Raw genomic sequence first — 23768 nt, 5'->3', positions numbered from 1 at the left:
AAGTCGTTCATAGAATTTGCTGAGCAAATGATTTTCTGAAGTCTTCTTTATTAGTTCAAGAGCTGCTACTTGCAACTTACTGCTGTTAGATCTTTTGCATTTTAATACTGGAGTTTAAACTACTCAGTTGCATTCAAATCACTATTAACCTGCTTATTGTCACAACACGAAACTGTATATTTTCACTCTACCAGAAGGTATACCATACTTTCACAAGTGCCCCAGGCACTGTAATAATTTTCAACTTTGATATATATATAATATAATTATATATTTTTTTCAACATCAATAAACTGGCTTGAATTTTGGACAGTGTTTATCCTTGTTTGGCAGAAAATTAAAATGGATTAAATATTTCTAACTTCTCCTTGATGGTCAGGCGTCGGTGGCTAACCCAAATTCAATGAAACCACAGCAGTATTGATTAAAAAAGCGCACTAGTTCAAGAAATTAATGGCACAAATTTAAGAATTAAACAGTACCCAGTTGTTTTGGAAACCTAGAATACTTGAAACTGTGCACTTAGATGTCATCTATTGTGGTAGATATTGAACGAAGACTAGCCAACCGGTGTTTTCCACTGAAATTCTTTCCAAGTCTTTTAAACAGTGGGGCAGGCATGTAATCATCAAAAGGGGAATTGACATTTTCTTTACAGGATTCTTGTTGCTGTAGAATTTCAGAACTCTCCACAGTGTGGACATCACTGGCACCCTCACACTGTGTCGTCTTTAGAGAACTGTTATCCGAATGTAGCACAGGGAACTTGCAGGGTTCTTTGCGGCGTGTTTTCCTACCTGGCTCCTTGCTGATGTTGCCGTCATCTTTGCATGAGAGGATTTTCAATTTTGTAGAGGAAACATTTGACAGACGGTTTTTAATCACATTTCTTCCACCATTTTCTTCAAGCTCTGAGGTTATGGAACAAGTGACGCCAGTGTCACAAGGCAAACTTTGGTTTACATCTATCATTAATTTCTCAGAGTAATTAGCCTTTGATTTACCCAAACATTTTGCTGTCTGTCTGGCAGTGTTAACTGTTGTTATCTTGGAGTGATTCATAATGAAAGATGTTTTTCCGTGATCATGCCCACCTTTTGCCTCTTCATCATCATTATCACTGGACCAAAGGTCACTAGATCCAAAGATTGCACTCATATCAACATCATTTAGTGAGGCTTTTGTATTTGGTGTTTTCAAACTCTGTTTCAAAACAGGCGCTTCTCCAAAACCATTACTTTCATTGTCATCATCGTCACTTGAATCTATAACAACAATTAGTTTCATTTCACGTGTCTGTGCTCCACATGATGTCAGTCGCTTATTGTTGTTAATGTTAAACCCCTTGTCATAACCTTCATAATCATCATCATCATCGTCACAACAGCCTAACATGACTTGATTAACTTTGGCGGTTTTCTCAGCATCCTCTTCATGAAATTCACATTGTTGGTTGTGATTCACAGTGGCTGCCGTAATATCCATCTTTAAAGGCATGAAATCAAAAGCAATGTCACTCCAGTTATCATCATCATTATCATTACCACAATCATGCTTATCACCATCATCATCATCATCATCGTTGCCGTTATCACTATCAATGCCTGGTAGTGCTGGACCAGCAGCTAAGAAATTGCCATAGGCATCATTCATTCTTGTACTTGGACTAAAACTGTCCTCCGAATTTGACTGGTGATCAATGGAGGATGGAAGTATTGAGTCAATGATGTCCTGGAGAGATTCATCCTCGCAGTTTTTGCCTGCTAGAGATTTTTCATTCTGTACTACAGGTAGATGGCAATGTTCAGAAGGCTGACACACACTTAAATCTTTCATCTGCTGTGACAGTACGTCCATTTCAGTTTCACTGCCATCAGACTTTGATTCCTTGTAAGCTTTTTTCTTCTCTGCAATAAATTACAATCAGACTGGTCAGATATCAAGGAATGAGTAAATTACTAATCAATATTTTGGGCCACATTCATTCAGCCAATGCGACATTATTTAGCCACATAATGAACAGAAATTTAAATAGTTCAAGTGCTAGCCTCTTCATTTTGTGCAGAGATTTAGTCATGTCATACACCTTTTCCCCTCAAAGATGTTTTGTTTAAGTCTGCTTTGCTGTTGGGTTCTGAAGCCAAAGGACACCTGCATATGTACTAGGAGGTTACTCCAGATGTCAGAAGACAACTGCTAGACTAGCAAAGTGATCATACATTCAGAACTGACAAATAGAATTGTACCAAATTTATGTTATTGTTAGTTTTAGATGACAGTTATCTAATAATGAGTGGCATGTCTTCTTAACAAAAAAACTAATAAATACCAAAATACATATTATCAAAAATATGGCAATATTTTTGTCCAGCTTTTGAGTCAGCCAAAGAATACATCACTACCACTGGTTTTTGTCACAGCCTTGCATTATTCACATTTTTGGAAGTCACAGCTATACAGCAAGTGAGGACTTTTAAAATCAATTATTGGACAGTGCAATCTTATCCAAGCTGATAAGAGTACCGTAGTTTAACCGCTATTAATAGTTATTGGACTTTCATTATTTTGCTGACAGAAATAATTTTTAATCCCTAGATGTAACTGTAATACAACATTCACATTGAAGAGCTGATAACATTGGGTTTGATCATTAGCTTTAGGCTTAAGCTGATCATATCACTTTGAAGTGGTCACTCATGATTGAAGCTACATATCAGCCACAGTTAAACTCATTCTCAGCATCGATATCTCCTGACCCTACTCTCCCTCCCTCACTCCAGGGGGGGGGGGGGTGGTGACAGCCACTGGGATTATTTTTGCATGAGGTTTGGTGTCAGTAACTGGTTAACATGCCATACTTCCTTCCTTTTCTGGAAGTACACATTCAACTAAGTTCCACTATGGTACATGAACACTGTAGTGTTAACAGAGTCTTCACACTCAGAGTAAATAATGACTGCACACGATCCTTTTGCTGGTCTTCATATTCACTTCTCGGTTTATGTTTTGGACTACCGTGTAGCATGAAAATTTTGCGGGTTCTTATATTTGCGAATTTTGCGGTTGGCCTCGATCCGCAAAAATTAGTTCCCGCCGAAAAAAACACCCGCAAAATAAAACGCCGCAAAAATTAACTCCCTTCAGTCAAATTTAAAACTCCGCTTTTAATAGACTTATGCCACTGTAGCGATATACATTGAACTTAAACAAGAACATTAACTTGATTTTTCCTTGGAAAACGCAACTAGAGCTGTCAAGAGTAAAGCAATTAAGTACATTAGATTGTCATGAATGGATCATCTGAATGAACGGACAGACTTGAATCGTGCAGCAGACCAACCGTGTTCTAGTGGCACATCCGTGGCGGCCTGCACAGAAGTGTAGAAGTTCACTAACTAAACAAGAATGTTATTATTATCGACTGAGTCTGTATCATTGCGTTACAATAGGGCACAGTTAGCAGGCCGCTCCCAGTTAGGTCTCAAAGTTGTATACTGGCTGAAAGCCCCTCTGAATGCCTAGAAAGGTTTCAGCTACGGTAATTCAAAAATTTATACTGCTTTCTTATAAAATTTTATACGGTAATACCGGTCGTGGTAAACCATATTAACGAAACAGTGTTTGGCTGTGCATGGTAGGGGTAGGCTTTTTGTTTTGTTGTTGTTCATTCCCTTTACGCAGTAAGGTATCACAGTGATATGTCTCCAATATGTAACTAGAACTGTGACTCAATTGACCGTCCAATAAAAGTTGAAAATATTCAGGTTTCTTCCACTTAAATAATTATTCTGCTGTTTGAGCCAGAGCATCGCAAAAATTAGTTCCCAGTAGAAATTTCAGTCTTCTCGAACCGCAAAAATTTGTTCCCGTAAAACCACAAAAAATCGCCAATCCGCAAAATAAAACTCCCGCAAAATTTTCGTGCTACACGGTATGCATTAATAAATCAAGCCAATTTCTCTTCATAGGCGTCATTTTCTTGATTGCCATTACCAGGTGACATGATAATGATTCCAATAATTTTAATTCATTACAAACACCAGAGAAAAAACACAGATACTGCCAGCTCAAAACAACCAACAATTGCGATGAGATTTAAGTACCCTTGATGACTATTACGTGGGTGGTGAACAAAAATTGATACAAATCTTAAAAAAAATCAACAGTAAATAAAATCTTTAAAAAGGAAGCTTTAAAAGATACATAGTTTGAAACTATTTTTTAAAGCTTCACAAGCTAGGCTTACTTGGCTTTTTAGACAGTTTTGCTTCCTCTGCATTGTTGAACTCTTCCACAAGATCAGGATAAACCTGATTGAAGATCTAGCAAGAACGTGAAGCAACATAATGTCAAACTGAAGATATTTGGTTAAAATGAATTCCCTTTTAGAAATATGTGACTCTTTTGGAATTAACCACTTCCAACAGCTTTTTATTACATGGTTGATTGTGAGGTTTGAGACAGGTCATAAAAATATTTGAGTATATTCTAATTTAAACTGGGTTAGATGCCAGTTGGTTAAAATTACTGCTATTCCCCTCTGGATTGCAAGTTAATTCGTCACAGAATTCAGTTGCGCCTTAACATGCTGACGTCCAATCTCACCCCACAGAAGAATAATAAACGGCCATGAGACTATGTGAAATGTGTTGTATATATAAATGCATTACCATTATTACCATTAATCCGAGGAACCAGGAGAATTACTACACCGTCCAGTAACCCCCCCCCCCCCTTAATGGATGGGATACTTTAAAGCCCATTATTAGATACCCAGCATGAAGTAATAAGGAGTAGAGATTCAGAACCAATATCAACTTAGTTTACAAAACCAAACATTCATTGCCACTCACCAACCAAAAACCACACTATTTTTAAACTTTGTCTAGTAATAATCATGGATTAGTATTAGTAAAGTGCATTTGATCTCATGGCATCCAGACCAAAGCAAGTCAATCCACAGGACTTTACTTAGCCAGTGGGATTCAAACCTCTCACATGAAATCAAGGCAAGTGGTCAGCCAGTCCAAGATGGCGCCCAAACCCTGAAATCGCACAGCATCCAGACACAGACGTCAAACGCATTTATTATTATTAATAATAATCTTTTATTTTGTTACTTAAAATGGCAAGAGATGATCACTTCTGCTTACCTCTCTGGTTTCAACAGTCACAAAACTGGCAGGACATGTTTCACCTAATTCAACATTTTGCCATTCAACTTCATAACATTCCACCTTCTGCTGGATGCGAGCTTTCACTATTCTATTAATTTAAGTAAAAATTTCATAATTATTTTGAATATTATTCATTTAGTGTACATGTATTTAACATTGCAGGTTCTATTCAAAACTTTTAAATAAAATTGGGGAAATCTTGGAGGCTCAGCTGCTAAGTAAACTAGTGAGCTGCTAAGAAAACATTAAGTTCTTTCTAATCACATTCTAGAAAAAAAACCCGCATCAATCTTGGCTTTATTCCATTTTGAAGCAAGTACAGTGGAATAGACGGCTGACCCCAAAATGTACATGGTCAGTAATACAATCAATCTTATTGAAGATATTGTTTCCATAGTACCTTACCCTGAAGAAATGGCTATTTTGGTTCAGATGAAATCTCACATGATCATGAATGCCAACTTTTAAGCTTGGAAGTGGTACAATGATATGAAACATGTAAATGGAGCAGACAATTGCATTCAGGACTTCCAAACCAGGAAAACTAGAATACCTCTTGACAGAATTCCATTCCCCCAGAAATTTTCAACAGACCGGGATCCTCCAGAATTATAGGCATTTTTCATAATTTTACAATCCAACCAGAATCTAGTTGCCTGTAATTGGTGGACATATTGAATAATTTATTTAAACGTTAACCAATTTAGAAATCTAACCTTTTAGGCTGAACAAGTGTTGTTGTACGATGTTGTAGCGATGATGTCATTTGCCAGTAAGTGATCAGTAGCAGAACCTTTAATGATAGATACGACTCATTAGCTGAGCATTATTAAAGCAAATGTACACAACAAAATAATGTGCTAGCAGTATCCCAGCTGCATTTTCATAAAACCATTAATTAAAAAAAATTACATGTAATTGATTTAGTTCATACCCAACTGGTTTACAACCAGAAAATAAGATTAGCTTGAAAGCAGGCTTAGTTTGAGGCAAGCTAATAGTTGTAGTTCACAGGCTAGGATGAGATATAGAGATACGTGAATAAAGTTAGGGACAGTATATATTATGTTACAACCAGCCTGTCGATCCACTCACATTGATTTTATACCCCATATACCCAACACACTGATCACATATCTGTTAACACCTATAAGTAAGTACTATTGCATACAATTTGATTTGATCATCTTTGACTGCACATGAACATTTTCTTGAAAGAATAATAAGCCATTCATTTGATATTTTTTGACCAAGAAATCCAAATGGGACCAGACTTGCCCTGTTTTTGCTTGCAGTATAAGTATTTCATAATTTATCAAAATTTGGATCCATATAATAATTAACAAATCATTATATTATTATTATCCTAAATTTTCTGACTTGTAGTGTGGATTTTCACCATACCACAAATTGAGCCCAGCCTGCAAATTATTATTTCATGGCATAATAACTTATTATACTTTTATTGTGATTCAAACCTTGTCTCTAGTATAGTCTTCTGGCCAATCCAAATTCTTCAAACAAAAATCCTTTGAATGAGTGAATCAGAAAAGAGTCACTCACAACTTTTAATATTTAAAAATGTTAATAAACAATCATTTAATATTGGATATGACTTTTTCCATGATATGGGGAATATCAAGGCCAATATTAATAAATTATATTATTACTGCAGATGACACCTAGTTATTGAGTGAAACTTAAGGCAAGCCCAAAAATTGTTCTTAGTAATTCATTCAAATTTATTAATACTAGATACATTAATCAAGAGCTTTTGATTAATTTCTGGTGTCTCATGTTTTTACTCAGCAGTGCCAGCTCACTCACTTTGTTTCTGTGTGTTATCTAGATTTTCTTTCAATTTAAATGTGGCTAAATGTAATTTAGGCAAAGTTAAAATCGAGGCAAGTGCTGGTCAGCGGTGCCCGCATGGCTGGGACATGCGGGGCGGCCACCCTACTTTGCAGGGGCCCCTGGGTTCTTACAGCTCACATGTTTGTGCCAATTCATTTCGCATCTGTTCACTTGCCGGAGCTTGTGCTGTTTAAGTTTGTTGCTTGTGACAACACTTTCAAACATTATTTCCATGTGTAAATTTTTGGCCTTACAGCAAGAATCCAGCATGGTTCAAACCAGTTTTTCCAAAGAGAGAGCCGTGTTAATGTTTTGACAGACTGTACCATTTTAATTACCTTACAAATCCCATGGCATAATATTATTATATTATTGCGTGCCTTCATAAATTTCACAGGTGTCACACTGCCATGATGCACAGAGACCTATTGTCTATACTAGCTTATGAAGTAAGAATGGTATGACACACTACATCTCACGTAATCTTTATACCTGCAGTCCCTGTAGATCTGGGTTCACAATCTTTAGAGACACTTGCTGAGGGACTACATTGCGAGCCAAAAACTCTTGAATCACCTGTGAATCATAAAAAAGCAGTAAAAATAAACTGTCTGATAACCATGAGCCTTGATCAATGATGATGTCTATGACCAGGCTGTCAATTTTTGACAGAAGCAGCTTGCTCAACGGATGTTTTCCTATTTATATATTATTACTGTATACAATTAAATTTACTAAAGACATCAAATGCTTTGTTGTTGTTTTTTTTGTCTAAGAAGCTGGGACACACACTCACAACAGTCTCCAGACCTCAATGAATATGATAATTCAAGGGATAAAGCAACCATTTTGTGTTGAATTTCCGGTTGATTTTTCCTTTTGCTCAAAAGGGTCTGAATGTTTGTGTGTGGTCTTTTAAAAATCCAGCGCACATCTGTCTGTACTTTTTAGTAACTTATGCTCAGTTTTTGAGAAAAACAAGGCCAAATTATTGAACCAGCGATCGAGAGGGGATGAACAGGCCCTATTGAGCATAAAAAGAAAAAACACTGACAGACCAATGTTCTTTTATTAATAAATTAAAGACCACATGAGAAATTCAGGCACTGACTTGAGCAAAACAAAAAATCAACCTAGAATTCAACACAAGATTTATGTGGACATGAGCAAGTGCAGGTGCTGTTATTGGTCCATAATACTGGTAGGTAACAGCTCATGTCCTATAGAGAAGGCTCTCTTTTTTGACGCCTTATTATCCATGCCTCCCCATGAGTCAATTTCCCTTTACTGTCTTACGCTTGTCCGACAGTATGTAGCACCGCAATATGATACACATTCCATTCATTCATACCTCTTATTAAAATAATATTGGAAATAAATGCTTGAATTTATTAAGTTATGCATACTGTATAAAACTCAGACTTACAATTTAAATAAGACTTACAAATTAAAAATTAACCTGAATATTAAATTACTATAATTATTAATAATTTATTGATACTTGAGGGCTCTACACATTTTACATGTTGCCCCTGATCATTCATTTTGTGATTATAATTATGCTAATTATCACATCGTTAGGCATTATTAAATTATTTTTTTAAGGAGAGTCTGACCTTATGATGTGGAAAGTTCTTGTCTTTTAGTGCTTTGCTGTAAGTTAAAAAAAAATTAAAATTAGGTGAATAAAAAATGCTAGTGAACAGAATTCTACCAGAAGAATGCGTAAATTGTCAAATTTTTGAAATGGGGTCAATCAGTGGAACAAAATCTTGAGTTGAAGGGATCAGGTTTGAAATATGGATGAATGGAGTGTCACTCTATGTTTCTCTCTTATCCAAAAAATTGAACAATTTGCTGCAAGAAAGGTGAACATGCAAGACACATTTTGCAAAATTGTTGTTGCTGCTGTTGTTGTTGTTGTTGTTGTTGTTTGTTTGTTTTTTTTTATTTTTTTGTTTTTCATCTAATCAAACAATTTTGGGGGATGTGGACTGGTTCTATAATCAAGATGGTGAATGTTATTCTGGGATTTTTTGCTGATTGTGACTACATGAAAAAGGAGAAAAATCTGAAAAAAAATCACCCAAAATCCAACATGATTTAGGGCCTGAATTACATGCCTTCAGTTTAAAAGACCATCAGGTATTATTTATAGGACAAGAAAAGACCAAATGTTATCATCTTTTACTGACTTTTCTTATGGAATGGGTTCTCTCAAATTGGTAGATGAGTAATATTTTACCATTTGATGGACTTCTCCACACTTGAAAGGTCTTCTTCTTGGCATGTCACCTTTGTCCATTCATAAAACCTTGATTTTACACAAAATTACAAGAGACAACTTTCAATACAAAAAGTAAAATAGACCTTTTTACACAAAGTTGGCTAACTATTTTATTAGCCATACTAACTTCATTTTAAGATAAAATTTTTCAGAATTTTTCACATGCTAAGGAGGCAAGTACTGGTCGCATAAATCATGAACATAAAAGGATAATTTATTGGCCATCATTTACATGATTGTATAAAAAAGGTCCACGATAAGCAAATAAGTTAATACAGTCAACTCCTGCCTTGTGGACGCGTTGCTACTACGGACACCCTGATAATAGGGACAGCAGCTAAATTCCCAGCAAAAATAGAGTACAGACGTTTGACTGAAAAAATCTTTCGCTATTAACGACTCTTGCTATTAAGGACACTAACTCGCGGTCCTGAGGGTGTCTGCAATAAAGGGAGTTGACTGTAAATGGTTCAAGAAGAATGCACCAAACGAATAATTAATATTGAAAGTTCCTGTTAGTGATTCAAACAATTATCAAACCAATACATAATAATAATTATTATTGTAATGTTCATGAATCACCTGTCAATTAAGTTGTCATGATTGACATTTCTGATAAGTTTCATGGCATTTTCTTTTCCCACTCCTAACACTCCTTGAGGAAGGTAATCACAGCCAAGGAGAATTGCAAGTGCCACTAGCTTTTGCCTGTTCAGATCTGCAAAATATTGCAAGATTGGAACATCAATATGAAACAATAAAAAGAAGCAGAGAATACGTGAACAGAAACAACCTTTCATCACATGTGTAAGCATGACTGTCCAGGTTGATGAAGGTCATTTAACACTAAATTCAGGGTGTTCTTTTCTTGAGCAGACTGGCACCTGATTCAGTTGTGTTGTTGTCACATGTTTTCAAATTACAGCCTGTATACAGCAATTTCAATTAATGTTGTTGGTTCAAAGCTTAAAGCTATAAGACATTTCTTTCATCCAAATGGCTCGCCATTGTGTATCTTCACTGAACGGACAAGGTATAGCTGATTTTGATGAACTTATACATACAAAAAATCCACAGAATCTTGAGGTCTTGTCTTATAGCTTTGATCCGACAACGTTAATTGAAATAGCTTTATATACAAATCTAACTGAATCTTGGCAAAGATAATAATTAAAATATATGATTATGCAACTTAAACATAATTAAATTAAACATACTTAGCTGAGACTCTATCTCCTCCATTTTGTAGCATTCTACTGATGCATCCTATTAAAAGGCATGAATCAGAAAGTAAAATTATGCTCAAAATATGCTCTGTCAACAAGTAGACCTTTAGTAGCTCAAACAGCAAAATGAGCATTGTGTTGAGATCAAAAAACCTTAAGTTAACACAGTGTAATAATGGATGGTGAATACTGCTCAAATTTAGTCCTTTTTGAGGATTCCACAGGACAAGAAAAGAGCTGCCTTTAAGCTTTGGAAAAGTTGCTGCTCCGTAAGAAAGGTAGCCGACTACAAAGCATGCAATGAGCATCTCACAATGTTGTTGAGTCTTAATCATCTCTATAAATCCAACTATCTTCACTGTTGTTGTATACAATTCATTTGTTGGCTATTAAAGTATACTTTGCTTTTCTTGCCTCGAAGTAATCAGTTATGGAACAAGAACTACTAACACCATTATCCTTGTTTATGACCTGACACACAAAACAAACCCACCTTTCCACTGATGCACAAATCTTTGTACACAGTCCTTGCTCCATATAAAAACGCATCACCATCATTTGTTATACAGCCATCCACAATCTAAAATTGATTTGTAATTTAGTACGACTAACCCAATATTTCTGAATGAAGCAAAAAATATTGTTTCTTGTTTCCATGGATGTTTCCAGTGACGTTCATGAAGCTCCAATCAGAAAATTGGAAAGAACTTATACATGTGTTCTTGAAAGGAGCTGAATTCAGATGTAAATAACCTTACCTGATGGAGATCAAGCCAGGCACAGAGTGCTTCTGCTTCTCCTGCACTCTCAACATATGGGATCCCCAACAACTTTAAGAGATTGCAGCACTGAAAAGAGCAAAGCTTGTAGTCACAAGGAGAAAGAATAAGCCATTTGTAATGTATCTGAAGGGTGTGTTGGTTTCATAGCCAGCCCTCTGAAGGGAGTATCCTCGGAGACCCCAGGGAGAGTCAGTTAAGGGGCAGGGGAAAATAATGCATCCTTGGAGACCCAGGGGCAGATAGTTGAGTCAGGGGGACTCAGTCAAAACGAAAGCTCATTCATGCTTGTTAACTTACCCATTTTGACTTCTTCGTGACTCAACTATTTGCCCCTGGGTCACCGAGGATGGGGAAAATGGCACGACAAAAGGGCAAAGGAGCCTTTTTGCCTATTCTTGAAAACATTCTTCACATGATTTCCCTCATCCCCTGGCTGACTGCCCACCCCTGGATCTCTGAGGATTGGAGGAAAGCAGCTACCACCTCTGTCTTCCAAAAGCCTCTAAGCTGAAGGGATGGACAATTTTGGAAAAAAATTTAACACCCCCTCCCCCCCCCCCCCTGTTTGGCCACAAGGATGCTAAGAAGTAAGCATCCCTGACTTTAGTGAATGACTGAATCTGCTAGCCCAAGTTCGTACTTGTAAACGTCTCACATTTTATTGACGTTTGAAACGTAAGCTTTAATTGAATTTTTTTTTGCTATAGCCCCAAGTCATATTAAACTCGTCGCGTCAAAAAAAAAAAAAATTAATAAAAAATGATCAATTAAAAAACAGATCGGATGTAAACTCAAACGTACCTCTCTGACCCAGACAGCAAAGTGTGATCTTCCAACCCTTGCTCCCGAACCATTTTTGTGGGAATTCTTCGATCTCCACTTTTGCCCGCCATTTCTGATTTGAATTCGCTTCGTTATTGCCTCCCATTTTAGCTCAGGTGGTTCACCATCCACAACAAATACCAGCTTGACTCCTAACCGAGTCAAATAAAGCAATCGAAAGAACAGATTTCTAAGATGTGGTTTGCTTACATTCTGTTTCAGCCCCTTCGCACACCGCGCCTCGCAAATCCAACAACTCAAATCAACACAAAGTGTCTTATTGCGTAGAGTAGAGAGGTTTTCCTTCTTTCTCACTGGTTCCAGTATATTCCAAAGTTGGTTTACGCCCATCTGGAACGCTTTCAGGCTGAGTACTACGTGAACTGCAGCATACACATCTTCTAACTTCACACTTCACACGTTCAAAGTTCGAAGCTCCGCGCCATTTGGTATAATCCATTAGAGTCCAGACTTCCCCAAACGCAAGAGCGAGGGGGGAGGCTGGAAAGACCCCGAACTAACTTAGACCGAGTTTCTGTTTCAGGCCGTTCTTCGATATCTTTTTCATGTTGATACAAATTGAACGATGACAACAATCGATGGCATGAATCTATTGGTAATTTTCACTGTTAATAAAAGAGAGGAGGCATTTATTCACGTCACGTTGAATAGGATAGACAGATCTAATAATAATAGACAGAATAATGATAATAATAATAATAATAATAATAATAATAATAATAATAATAATAATAATAATAATAATAATAATAATAATAATAGACAGATCTAGTTAAAAAACACGATATAAGTATTGAAATTAACTATTGTACAATGAAAAATTTTAAAATGTATAAAATGTTTAAATAAGAATTAACTATTGCACAAATAGGACCCCCGGCCAAACTTCAAGTCTCTTTTCCTTATCTGATCCAACGTTTACATGTTATTTGGTCGGTAAAATCATCAGACATCACACCAACCGTAAAAATAAATAAAATTAGCAAATGAATAAAATACAGATATATCAATATATAAAATAATGATATAAAAGTCAAATAAAGAAAACTATATATTTAACTATATACTAATATACTTAAGAAAAGCTAATAACCTATGTTTAAAAATTTCCAAAGAGGTTGACGAAACAATGGCCTAGCCTCTGGGAGGCAGTTCCAGTCTGCTATAGTTTTAGGGAAAAACGAAAATTTAAAAACGTCTTTATTTGTATCATTGGCACGCAAAATTTAAATTGATGGCTTCCCCTCGTGCGACTCTCGGAGTGTTGAATAAAATATTCTCGGCTATCTATATCAATAAGACCATGAGTTAGTTTATACATGAGTGTTAACCTAGACAGCCTTCTCTTCGTTTCCAGCGTGGCCCACCCCAGGTCTTTAATCATGTCCGTAACACTAGCATATCTATTATAAAATTCTGTGAGCAGAACCGTGCTGCTTTACGTTGAACCCTTTCCAGAGCACTGCAGCATCCTGAGACTATTCATACCACGTTTCTTCAGTTCTTTGTGAACTTGGACCACAAAAATGGTCCTAAATATGCCCGAGAATATTTCCCATTATTTGTAGTGTTCAAGCATGGCATGATAAAATCAGGGCTCCTTAGATTATATTGTTTTTGATTTCCCCTCCTCCTTGAAAATTGAACTAAAACGCCGGTCTTGTAGATACTTCGGTATTAGGTTGTTGTTAGCTTTAAACATGAGCCGGAATCGCTATATCTTGTAACCTTTTATTACAAAGAGTCGTCAGATTGGCCTGCCGAGGAAGATTCTCACATGGTTCCATCTGTTGTTGAATACTGTACGCAGAGCTCTCTCCTGTAGCTTCTCCCGTTTGCGCCCAGTGTCAGAAGTTCGACAAAAATGCCAGACCGTACCGCAATATGTTGAGTGGGGTAAAATACTAAGCGGTCTTCAGGAAAAGTTGCAATTTGGCAGAGGCAGGTATAAGATCAGTCCTTAGTCTCGTGAGGACTGACTTGTCCTTTAACATAAATCACTTAAGATTACTAAAGTTCATGTGATGCGAATATTTTGAACTGCGGATGAAAGATTAAATCAGAAAGATCCTCGCAGATATTACGCAATGTAAGCAATTGCGAAAAGAAAGCCTGAAAAAATAGTAATTTTTTTTCAGGCTTTCTTTTCGCAACTGCGTACATTTTTGACAAATGGTTAAGTTTAGATCTTCGCTTGAACGAAAGCGAATGCTGCTTAATTCGCAACTGACCCGATGAAAAGACTGACATATAACCAGCGCACTGATTCGAGACCACCGCGTTTCATCATCCCTGAATCGACATAAGTAGTTTTGGTTACCCTGTTTTTGTTGTTTAATGTTGAGTGAGTTCATACACACGTTGCCGAAGACTTTGCAAAGCGTTAACGTTGCAAGTGCACAAAGTAGAAGCAAACGACAGAATTGCATTGTTCGTGTGCCACTATTATATTAACAGCACTGACATCTTTTTTATTTCTTTTCAGCGAAGTGTCTGTGGGTGTCATCAACCAAAATTAAACCGAGCTGCGGGAGTAAATGTATTTACGACGTTTGCTGTCTCTGATCAGAAACTACATGGCGTGGAGTTGCTTCGACTTTGAACGATCTTCACCTCTGTAATATCGGGAGAACGTCATGATGGTTTTCTTTAAACAATAAAACATGCTAGAAATGTGCAGGCCATTGGCGGGGCGGCCTCAAGTCAGTCTTCATTTGGAATCGCAAAGAGCGAGGTGCACATTCGCAGGTTCAGCTTACTCAAAGTTTGAAAAAAGTTGGCTTGTTTTTGTGTACTCAAGTGGGCAACTTCTCCTTGATGATTTTAATGTGATGTTTTTTGTTTGTGTGAAGAGTTAATTTTCCTTAGTAATATACAAAAACAATGTAAACATCACAAAACCCAGAACTGACGAAGACAACGCCAAAAAATTGAAAGGTAAAACATGCTGATGTGGACCACGCTGAAAAGAAAGAAATGTATTACAATGAAGATGTCGGGGAAGAATGGCAACCTCGTACCTCAGGCTACACGGAGAAATGAGTGCAAACAACTTCTATCAAGAAAAAGTTGAAATAGCGCTGGCAAAAAAGGTCTCTAAGCTAAGCAAGCTCGCTCATTTGTGTATTAAAGGGGAAGACAACGAGTTTCTACTGTTGCACAAAATTTTATGTGCCAGCAGATGACAATTTAGCTGGCTTTACGTACAGAAATGAGACGTGTATGAAAGGCTTACGTAAACGTAAACGTTGAGTGTTGTTCGCTTTGTACAGCTGCGTGAGCCTCAAACCCTAAACCTGGCCTAACCCTAACCTTTACCCTAAACGAGAGCCTGATCAGGGGCACCCGTGCAACGGATCGTTTCGGTAAATTATCTGTTCGGAAGGCCCTTAATCCCCTACAATTTTCTAAAAATGATTTTCGCCTCGAACCTTCGTAATATGGGAAATTTAAGGCCTGGTGTTTTCGAATTGATAAAAATGTCGTTTCGGGTACCGAAAAAAGGTCAACTAAGATTTTCGGAAAGGAAATAAGACCTAAGTTTTTTGGGAAATGGACAAAAATGCCCTGGTAATTTCGAAAAGACTCAAGTTCCCCTAGAATTACCGAACAGATAAAAATATTATAGCGCAGCTTTAAATGAATCTACACCTAAATAGCGTTTCGAAGGATCTGAGAGAAAACTCCCATTGGGTGCCCCTGCCTGATGGCGACTGAAAAGGAACTGTGAATCCATCTTACATTCCCTGTCTACCTCCCATTGAGTGAGTTGCCTTGCGGCACTGAAACAGTTCACCGAATAATGGGCATAAGAATCAGAGAAGACTAGCTTCTCTGATACCAAATATCAGTAACTGAGGCACGGGTTCCTCTCATTAACACTGCTTAGCTGGAAAGCCTCAGTAGTCACGATTGATGCATTTTTCCCTATATTACGCATTACCTTAGTTAATTTCTCACCTTCATGAACTCTTTGAATGATTTTTTGCTTTCATTTCTATATTTTATTATTTATTCTTATTTTATACAGATCTCCATTTGAACCAGCTATGCTGAACTGGAATTTCTGTATAAGTAATGTATATAAATAAATAAATGAATAAGGAGCTAGCTTTCCGGGGCATTGTAAATACAAAGCAGTGGGCTGTGACTTAATTCGACTTAATACAACTGAAAAAATTGATCTGTGGACGAGACGGTGGTGGTGCAATGAGGATCGCGACCTCTGAGCCCAGCGCAACACGTGTAATAATCGTAATAAGTCGAGAAAACATGTCACACATAGCGGTAGGTTAGGTAGATTGCCTCTATTTATACACGATGTATATGAAAGCTGAAAGCTTGTGGGGTCGTGTACAGTACATTACTACTAAATTAAATACCATGTTAATGTCGTATCTTGGGATTTGCTGTAAATAACCAGGGGTACCATTTGATAATGGTGAATGGTTTGTAGGGCGCATGCATAACTCCTTGTGCTATCAAATGTCAGGGACTGTTATCAGTCTTTAAAAATCCCTGTAAAAGCCTGAAAAGCGCATTTGTGATTTTTAATGTTATCTATGACAAACACTACTGATCCCGATCCCACGGGTGGTGATCCCAGATCCCCGGGATGTTATCCCTGACCCCACCCCTATGGGGGCCTTTGATCCCTGATCCCATATACTTCGTTACGTACGACCAGAGAGTTTGAAGCGAAAGGCCTTTTAGTGGGCGGATTTGAACTGCACCTTGGTGGGGTGGGCAATTTGAACCTAGTTGTAAAGTGTTAAGTGCCATTAATACATGAGTTTCCGAGTTACTTAAAACCTCATTATGAAAGTGAGGCTAAGTGCAAAGTTTTTAATATGAAAATTAGTTTTCATTCATATCCAAACAATACTTACTCTCATAATGAGCTTAGCCTCGCTTTCATAATGAGGTTCAAAGTAACTCGGAAATGGCCTATTTTATGGAGTTCGAAACTTCAACATCCCCCCACCCTCCAAGGCACCAAAGGAGTCCTTTTCAATGACTGGGCAGAGGGCCCTGGAACAGACACCAAGTCCGAACCTGAGTTTATTTGCAATGACACCAGGTGATGTGTCATTGACGCATTTGAATTCTGATTAAAATGGTTTCTTACAATAATGCTATTCATTTAACGATGACTAGTTCTCAAATTCACTGGACAGAAAGGACCAAAGACAAATGATTGACAATACAAATTTACTTATCAAAGTTCCAAAAAATAATTGCCAGACAAGGTATTAATGCTTAGGCCTACAAAATCAAACTTACATGACTTAATGATAATTTTTTTGTAGGTAGATAATAGCACTAAGAAAGCAGTATTTTCACTTCTTCCAACACACACAACAAACAAAGGAATCAGCTACTAATTCTGGCAAATGTTTAACTTGTGTAAATATCAGTCAACTTAACATTGAATATTGAATAACAATATTATTGTAAGATCTCTCTTCATTAAATAAACACTAATGAAATACCAGGTGAGCTTTCACACAAAAACATGATATCTTCACATGTAAAAATGTCACCATTGCTATGGTTACATAAAAAATCCCACCTTTTATATAACAAGCAGATCATTACATGGCCACTTGAAGATACACAATTTATCTCCTCAAGTGTTTCAACACTCAAAGAGTTATTTTGTATTTCCGCACAGTCATGTAATGCCCTCTAAGTATCCTTCTTTGACAAGGGGAAAATTATTGAAGGTTCATTATCATTATATTTTGCACATTGCAGTGTACTTTGAGGTTACCTTTTTATGCTGCCAACCAGAAAAATTAAACATTTTCATCTTTAGTTGTTTAACTTCCCTCAATGTTTTTTTCATTAGTATATCTAGCTATTTATTTATTTATTTAATTATCTATCTTTTGGCTTCTTTTCCTCTATTAAGTGAATGTGTAATGTTGTAAACACTGTAAATATTATTAGTAAAGTGTGATATTGTAAGATATTGTAAGTATTGCAAAAACCGTAAGCATTGTAACTTTTAAGTACCATAAGTAGTGCATAGTACTGTAAATATTGTATTGTGTGTCTTAGGCTAATAATAATAATAATAATAATAATAATAATAATAATAATAATAATAATAATAATAATAATAATAATAATAATAATAATAAAGCATTTGATTTGACACCATTGTCTTAACCCTGTTAGAGCCAAAAGGAAAACATTCATCTTCTTCCCACTATTTGTCATATGATTCTTATGGTTCTTTGTGGGAGAATTTTGTGACACAATATCATGACATTTTAACTTTGCTGATCACTTATTTTATCCTGATGACCTGAATGCTTCATCAGTAGTGATTTTCACACTCTAGAAACCTGTGGAAGACTGGTACGAGTAAAGGACTGCATAATTGTTTGGGTAGATGGATGGACATTGCGCCAACATATAAGTGCATTTTTTTTTGGGGGGGGGGGGGTGGGGGGAAGGGGGTAGTAAAGCTCTTGTTAAATAGTTTTCACCTAAAAGAGTATTTTCTATACAACTGACTGCCAAGAAATGCACTTATTGATCAGTGTCTTTTTTGCATCTGTCCACCCAAATGATCTCAAAATCCCTCACTCATAGCAGTCCCCCTTTGTTTTCTGGTACAGCTCACTAGAGAAGAGCTGAAACGGTTTTTATTGTGCTAGCCAAAATCTTTCCCTTTTTCTCATGTTAACTAGCCTGTGAATGCAGATGAATTTCTGGCTGTCACGTCTCTCTACCAAATGCTAGCTCTGTGGCATTATTTTGTCCATCACATGGACCACTCGAGTTTCATTCTATCGTGCAATTCTAAATGGCCAACGAGAAAACAAGAGCTGCTACACCACGGAAATGGCTTTGCGGTTAGGGTATGCAGACGTTATTTTTCGGCAGAGAGAAACAACAGCCGGAAAAACATTTTCACTCGCAGGCTATACAGCTATTTCAATTAACATTGTCGGGTCAAAGCTTAAAGCTTAAAGACATCTTCAAGAGGCTGCCACCTTATCCATTTGATATCCTTACATTTCTTTCATCCAAATGGCTCGCCATCATATAACTTTACTGGACAGACGAGGCATAGCTGATTTTGATGAACTTTTTCACAAAAAAATCCACAGAATCTTGAGATCTTGTCTCGTAGCTTTAAACTTTGATCCGCCAACGTTAATTGAAATAGCTGCATGTTAACTAGCCCAACTAGAGAATCTGAGCCCCAACTGATTCTGGATAACTGAAGGACTGAATATTTAACACACTGTTTGCTGGCATTTAACCAGAAAGTGTACTGGACACCCAAGAGGTCTCCCATAATGTTCAAAGATTTGGTGAAATTTTACTGTATTTTCTCAAAAAAGGGTGGCCAAAGGATGCCTGAACACTCTTGAAATTCGTTAGTGTTGTGGCATAAAATAAAATAAAAAACTTTGTTTATGGAGGATTTTCCTCACAGCCATAAAACGGTAACAAAACAATAAAAAAATTCACCATTGAAAAATTAATTCTACTTTATGTGCCAAAAGCTTCAATAAAATTATTGTTTTATTATTGTTTTAAGGCTAATTTAGACAGTACGCTTTTGCTTACGACTGTAACATGAGACTTCTGTAGCAAGCAATGGTTGCATAATGTAAAAAACATGTACTCTCACTATTTGCCATAGGATTTCTAATAAAAAAAACTTTCAAAATCCTACGGCATATTGCATATCATGCACTACAAGTTGTAACTTAAATCAAAATATACATGAAACAAATTATTTGTGTCAAAGGGTTTGTCAACAGCATATCGTACACAAGGTTGCATTAGTGTGTCATCACTCATTAGTGTTGTGCCATAAAAATAAAAAAAACTGGTTATAGAGGACTTTCCTTGTAGCCATATAACAGTATCAAAACAATAAAACATTTCACCACTGGAAAATTACTTCTACTTCATATATCAATGGCTTCAATCAGCGTGTAAACCAAGCTGTTATCTCAGTGGCGTGATCTAAAACAGGAATGTACATATTTTCGTAACTGCAAATTTGTGTTTGCTGCAAAACTTTCCAGCCCAGTTTGATTTTTTTCCTGTGTTATAGATTATGATAGCAATAAGAGACATAAGAAAAAATTAATAAAAAAATTACCTGATTTGAATTTTAGCCAAAAGATAATTTTACCCACAAGATACACAAGGCACGGCAGAAGTGACACGCATACTGATAAGCATTGTTCTTGTCCAATCAGAAAAAATTCTAGACTTTGAACTTTTTTCTCAAGACCCAATGGAGGGAAGAGACAGCAAGAAATACGTCTGTGTTCACTGCCTAGGTCTGTGCCTTGTCTCTAAGATAACAAGAGAGATCTAATAATAAGGTACTCTTCTGCCTAAATAATAGCTCTTAAAATGAATCTAAATACCACAGAAATACATGAGCCTCTCATTTACAGCGCCTTTCAATAACATTCAGACTCTGAACGTCAAAACCCAACCCACAATTTGCTGACTTTTCTACTGTCAATCATAATTATTACGGTGACAACCAGCTGACTGCTAATGCTGAAACTGACAAAGTGGATCAAAATACACCAATCATAGCGTACAAGCGTGAACTTATGACCCCGCTGAGCCAAACATCTTTGTTTCCTAAGAGATTCACTGCACTGATTGGCAGCAGTTAAAAACAAAATCATTGGTTGCAATCTTGAACCTCAGACTCTGCATGTAATTGAGAGGCCCAGTAATTACCCCAAAAGGAATTAACTTCCCAGGTTTAAAAAAAAAGGAGCTGCAATTTTTCGGTGCGATTTCTGGTACAATATAAAACATAAAACAATATTTTCCTATGTTTCAAACTTTTTGTTTTTTAAAATGAAGTCCCTACACTTAATGTAATGGAGGCTGATTCAGTTTGCTATGAATCAGAATTTTTGTTTCTTTACTTTTTGTGCAAATTTCATTAGCTGACTTGTTTTCTTTATCAATTTGCAAATAACATTTAACAGCTGTGAATAGGCCATTACTGAGTTGCCTCGAACCTCATTATGAAAGCAATGCTAATTGCAAATTCAACTGATTTTCACATAAACAGAAAAGCTTTGCACTTAGCCTCACTTTCACAATGAGGTTCACAGCAACTCAGAAGTGGCATATTACAAAGCTCTCTTAGAATATTGTTTGATAAAACCTTTGACATAAAACCTTGCTCTAATCTCTTCAGCCTCTGAGATCTGACCTGAACGCTGGAGAGCTAACAGTGGCAATCCACCGAGCAACAGAAGTGCCAATCCTTGGAGTACAGTGCTGGCAGCTTTAAATTCAATCAGCGACATGACAAATAAGAATATCACCACAAGGTAGCTACCAAGAGCAATCACCTTCAACAGCTTTGCCAAGATTATGCGTTTGAAAGGCATCAGTTGATGGGAGGAGGCAAGAAATATATCCAATGGAATACTAGGGACACCATAATCATCCACAGTCACAAGAAAGTTAACTGACTTGGATCTAGGAAGGGAAGGCATTGATGGTGATCTCCGATCGGCAGAAACAGGACCACTGAATGTTTCTCGAATGCTAGCTTCTGTTTTGGTGCTGTTGTCATAGTTTTCACACTCCTCAAAAACGATGGACTTCATTCTTGTAAATTGTGCATAATACTTGTTTATTCCCCTCAAGGTGTACATAAGCACCCATGCACCAAGAACAATGTAAGGGAGATAAACGTCAATGTAAAATAGCAGTCCCATGATTGTGAAGCCAGTGACACTTCCCAGGAACATTATGTTGAATGTCAAGGTGACTCCTAGGACGAAATATGACCCCTCTACGCAAATGCAAAAGACGATAAACAGGATATACAAAATGGGAAACGACGTGATCTTGACAAATGAAGGAATGTTTTGGCAGCACTGTGATTCAATTTCAATTCGGAACAACATTTTCCAAATGCGGAAGGCCACATAGGTTACAGGAAAAACATACAAAACAAAAGCTGTTGTGATAAGAACTGCCCACAAAGGAAAGATTAACAGTAACAGCACTCCTTTGCATATCTTTGAGCACAGTTGAGATTTGTTCTTATCGTCATCTGATGAATCATTGTGAAAGCCAGAACCAGCCTCATCGTCAAATGCATCCATGCCGCACAGCTTCTGCAATGGATATGTAACAACTAAGAACACAAACTTCCAAAACTTCAGGATGAGAAGGCAGTTCAGATGAAAAACCATGTTTTCATATATGAGTTGGAATCCTCGTTGGTCTGAAGAGCAAACTATCTCTTCTGGTTTCCTAAATCCCAGGAATGTACGCTCATCTTTTCTCCCTGAAAGCCGTCTTGCAAAGTCAGATAGACTTCTTGGAATTGCAATTGCAATACAGATCAGCACAATGCAAAAGCAATATGCCACACTCAATGCAAACTGCCCATTTCTCTCAATCAAAGTGACAAATGCATCTCCAACGCCAAGCAATTTTCCTGTGGATATTCCAACTTCTGCTTTTTTCAAATAAGCGTAAATGAAGCCTTGAAGGAGCGGAAGGCAGGATAATAGGATGACAAAAACACAACGGCACAATCTTGAGACAAAAACGGACTCAGTCTGTGTTCTCAGGACATCCAGCATTCCACCATCTAAGGCAAACAGAACCTGGCGTGCACTTATTGAGATCAAGTCGAGTGATGACACCTCTGCCTCTGAGTTCTGAGATTCATTTCTAGCAAACACCGCCCTTGCTCTCACTCTGGGCCCTCGTTTGAACTCTCTGGGAAGGTACTTAAACAAAAGAGGTGCAAAAAGTCCAAAGCCAATTGACGCAGCCCAGAGAAACCTCAACGCAATATTAACCCATTGGTTTGTCCTAATAATATCGTCACAGCTGAACACAGAATTGTTCCTTAGTTCACAACACCGGTAACCCCCATCCCTTAAAGAATCTCCCTCTTTAACCTTCACCGCTCTAACGCAGACATTTCCAAGGGCTCCAGTCAATTCCTCCACAATAGTTTTTGCTATCAAACTGTATAAACATGTCTCGGATACGTTTGCATAGCAGCTCAGGGGTGTCGCAGTTATGTTAAGCTTCACACTGTAAGCATCTCTTTGCAAAGTTCTCAGCGAAAGGATGTCAAAATCGTAAGGTAGCGTTGCCAAAAATCTACCTCGTTTGTTGCGCAGCCAAGCCCACTTCTGTTTAACTTGAAGTTGATAGGACGAAATATTTTTCCTTCCCTCGTCTTCGTGGTATCTTACTGGGTCTGTTGTCTCTCCAACAGTGACCAACATAAAGATAGCAAGAGCATTCTTGTTAAATATTTGATTTCTAAACGTGACGGCCTCATTTGCGTTGATGGCAAGCGTGCAGTTTAACGTTGTGCATCTTTGTCCAGTTTCAAAATTCCGAGACGAACCTGCGGGCAACGGCTTGTTTTTCGCTTCGTTTACGAAACGACCGGTAACTGAGGAAACGAGGACAATGCCCAGAAAGAAAGAAGCTGCTAAGAAAAAGCTTACGGACGCCCAACCCTCAGCCATCACTTCACTTTCTTGAAGGTCAATACTTCGTGTAAGCCTACGTATAAAATTTCGCTCCTGGGTGTCCTGGGGCC

General features: G+C 37.3%; 2 protein-coding genes across 2 annotated transcripts; both read right to left on the bottom strand.

Annotated features, from left to right (window-relative positions):
* Positions 1–58: 58 nt before the first annotated feature.
* On the bottom strand, positions 59–12630 carry LOC146456764 (uncharacterized). Its single transcript, XM_085092773.1, has 13 exons — positions 12128–12630; positions 11303–11392; positions 11038–11124; positions 10536–10584; positions 9901–10036; positions 9277–9345; positions 8648–8684; positions 7524–7607; positions 6656–6706; positions 5894–5970; positions 5154–5265; positions 4247–4322; positions 59–1907 (listed from the first exon to the last, which is right to left on the bottom strand). The coding sequence occupies exons 1-13, from the start codon at positions 12497–12499 to the stop codon at positions 523–525; spliced, it is 2625 nt and encodes an 874-aa protein (XP_084948899.1). The 5' UTR covers positions 12500–12630; the 3' UTR covers positions 59–522.
* A 4733-nt stretch (positions 12631–17363) lies between these two features.
* Positions 17364–23703, bottom strand: LOC146456763 (uncharacterized). The gene has a single exon (XM_085092811.1). The coding sequence runs from the start codon at positions 23692–23694 to the stop codon at positions 21310–21312; it is 2385 nt and encodes a 794-aa protein (XP_084948937.1). The 5' UTR covers positions 23695–23703; the 3' UTR covers positions 17364–21309.
* Between the last annotated feature and the right edge of the window lie 65 nt (positions 23704–23768).

The sequence above is a fragment of the Pavona decussata genome, unplaced genomic scaffold, assembly GCF_977016875.1.
Source record: "Pavona decussata unplaced genomic scaffold, jaPavDecu1.1 SCAFFOLD_254, whole genome shotgun sequence".
Classification (NCBI taxonomy): domain Eukaryota; kingdom Metazoa; phylum Cnidaria; class Anthozoa; order Scleractinia; family Agariciidae; genus Pavona; species Pavona decussata.
This window is presented reverse-complemented; position numbering and strand designations above follow the sequence as displayed.

Bases quoted from the DNA above. Each gene is read 5' to 3' on its own strand.
- LOC146456764 (XM_085092773.1), bottom strand. From the start codon at position 12,499: ATGGGCGTAAACCAACTTTGGAATATACTGGAACCAGTGAGAAAGAAG. The intron at 6,707-7,523 runs GTATAAAGATTA...ACTCATTCAAAG, and splicing joins CAGATCTACAGGGACTGCAG to GATTTTTGTTTGAAGAATTT. The intron at 4,323-5,153 runs GTAAGCAGAAGT...CGTTCTTGCTAG, and splicing joins TGACTGTTGAAACCAGAGAG to ATCTTCAATCAGGTTTATCC.
- LOC146456763 (XM_085092811.1), bottom strand. From the start codon at position 23,694: ATGGCTGAGGGTTGGGCGTCCGTAAGCTTTTTCTTAGCAGCTTCTTTC.